This window comes from Lepeophtheirus salmonis, chromosome 6 (genome assembly GCF_016086655.4).
Source record: "Lepeophtheirus salmonis chromosome 6, UVic_Lsal_1.4, whole genome shotgun sequence".
In the NCBI taxonomy this organism is placed as follows: Eukaryota; Metazoa; Arthropoda; class Copepoda; order Siphonostomatoida; family Caligidae; genus Lepeophtheirus; species Lepeophtheirus salmonis.
Window position 1 is genome coordinate 15,051,975 of NC_052136.2, and position 2,244 is coordinate 15,054,218.

Below are 2,244 nucleotides of genomic sequence, written 5' to 3' on the forward strand. Positions count from 1 at the left end.
GCCTGGCAATACTTAGACTATTAGTATTTCTAAATATAAAGGGTCTTGAAAACACAAAGCCAAGCTATACCTATCGGGCATTATTCTTATAGGATTACTCATTATATTAAAATTGCCAAGCTAAAAAAATTGATCATGTCAATATAATATTTATCTGATAAATGTTTTCCACGTGGAAGAATATTTTTTAAGAGATTATAAAACGTAAAACCAAAGATAAAAGAACATAAGATAATTTTACAGGAATGTCTATATAAAACAAATGAATTTGATTTAGAAGTCATACAATAAGCAAGTTACTAAAGATTATTAGTTCAAAGTATTATTTCAACTTTAATATTTCATAGAAATGATGAAATTTCTTTGTGCACTGTTGTTCTTGGCTGTTGCCGCCAATGCTGGTTCTATAATGAAACATAGTGGAAGAATTGTCGGAGGAGATGAAGTTGAGCCCAACTCTATTCCATTCCAAATTTCAATTGAAATCAGTGGAGGCTACCACTTTTGTGGTGGTTCTGTCATGGACAAGGATACAATTATCACTGCTGGTCATTGCTGTACTAACTTGAAACCCGAAGACATTCTAGTCGTTGCTGGTGAACACGATTTCCTCTCTATGAGTGGAGATGAGCAAAAGATTGCTGTATCTGAAATGACCCGCCACGATAAGTTTGGAACATATGGTCCTAACTATGACATTTGTCTTTTGAAATTGAAGTCTTCCTTGGCCCTCAACGAGTAGGATCTGTCTCATACCATTTCTTTGTCAATAGCTTATAACTATTTTTTTAGGAAAGTCAAGCCTGTTGCTCTCCCAGAAAAGGACCAAGAATTCACCGGTGATGTTGTTGTGTCCGGTTGGGGAACTGTCGAATTCGGTGGCTCATCTTCTGATGTTCTTAGATCAGTTACCCTACAACTTGTTTCTGATGAGTGTGAGACTATAAGTCCTATTTTTACCTTCAAAATGAATTTACATGTGTAAAGTATATTATAATAGATTGTAGTGATGCCTACGATGGACATACTGATGAAAGCATGATCTGTGCTGGGTCACCCGGAAAAGACTCATGCCAAGGTGACTCCGGTGGCCCATTGACTCAAGACGGAACCCTCGTTGGTATAGTTTCTTGGGGAAATGGTTGTGCTTTTCCTGGATACCCAGGTGTCTACGGCAAGGTCTCCAAGTTCATTGACTGGATCGCTGAACAAAAATAGATAAATTTTGATTTTATTTGTCAATTATTTTAAACTTTTTGCAAATATACTCATCTATTTTTCTCATTATTATTTTCGTGTTTTTTTAATATATTACCATTGTGCCAAAAATTGCCATATAACTTTAAAAAGCTCCGTCAGACCAATTCTCATCTTAATAGATGAAAAGACTGCCAATCAACTCTGTGAAGAACAGAATAAATGATCCATACTTGGCAATGGCAGTTGGCAAGTATTGACAAAAACAAAGCACTCTGTTAGTGTTATGTCATTGGCTTTGTTACCTCAAATAAACTTATTATCTTACTCATTTGGTTCCCCCATCGCGCAACGACTCCATTCGACTAATAATCGGGAACTTCCCTTATATTATTGTGTTTCTTCACAAAAAGGGTGCATCTGCAACCAGTCCAACAAGAACCAATCCCTCCTCAAAACAATATTGTCTTAAGGTAGAAGGATCTGTAACCTTTCTATAGTTTTGGGATAACCTATAAGACAATTCTATCTAACCAACAAACCAGAGAAAGATCAGTCGTGTATATAATTTTTAAAAATCCTCCCCAAAATGAAACAATAGAATATTATAATTTTCAAGTTTTACAGAACGATAATCGATTAAAAGCAGGGCATTATTATTTGTAAAAATGGCATAATTTTTAAGGCAGCATAATATTTTGATAAAGAAAGTATGATATACGTGGTTATGAGATATATGAGGATACGGAGTTTATATATTTATATACTTTAAACTCACACGCGGAGAATCCAGAATTACTCTCATATTAATATATTATTATACACAAAATACATACGGAACATTTATACATAGGTCACCAAACCTATAGCTATGCATATATATATATATATATATATAACAGAAAGTAAATATCTTTTTATTTTTTACAAATATTCTTTTTTGGTAAAAGTTTACGAGCTTTTTTAACAACTACATGATCTGCAAGATCGTAATAAAAATTAAATACTTTTTCACATAGGACACATTAGTCAATTCAAAATCTTATA

General features: G+C 33.6%; 1 protein-coding gene across 1 annotated transcript; it reads left to right on the forward strand.

The window, feature by feature from the left end:
* Positions 1–269: 269 nt before the first annotated feature.
* Positions 270–1,287, forward strand: LOC121120545 (trypsin-1). Its single transcript, XM_040715427.2, has 3 exons — positions 270–738; positions 793–935; positions 1,001–1,287. Exons 1-3 carry the CDS (start codon positions 350–352, stop codon positions 1,216–1,218), a joined length of 750 nt encoding a protein of 249 aa, XP_040571361.1. The 5' UTR covers positions 270–349; the 3' UTR covers positions 1,219–1,287.
* The last annotated feature ends 957 nt before the right edge of the window (positions 1,288–2,244 follow it).

Coding starts and splice junctions, on each gene's coding strand:
- LOC121120545 (XM_040715427.2), top strand. CDS start 350: ATGATGAAATTTCTTTGTGCACTGTTGTTCTTGGCTGTTGCCGCCAAT. Junction 739..792: donor TCTTCCTTGGCCCTCAACGA/GTAGGATCTGTC, acceptor CTATTTTTTTAG/GAAAGTCAAGCCTGTTGCTC. Junction 936..1,000: donor ACAACTTGTTTCTGATGAGT/GTGAGACTATAA, acceptor ATATTATAATAG/ATTGTAGTGATGCCTACGAT.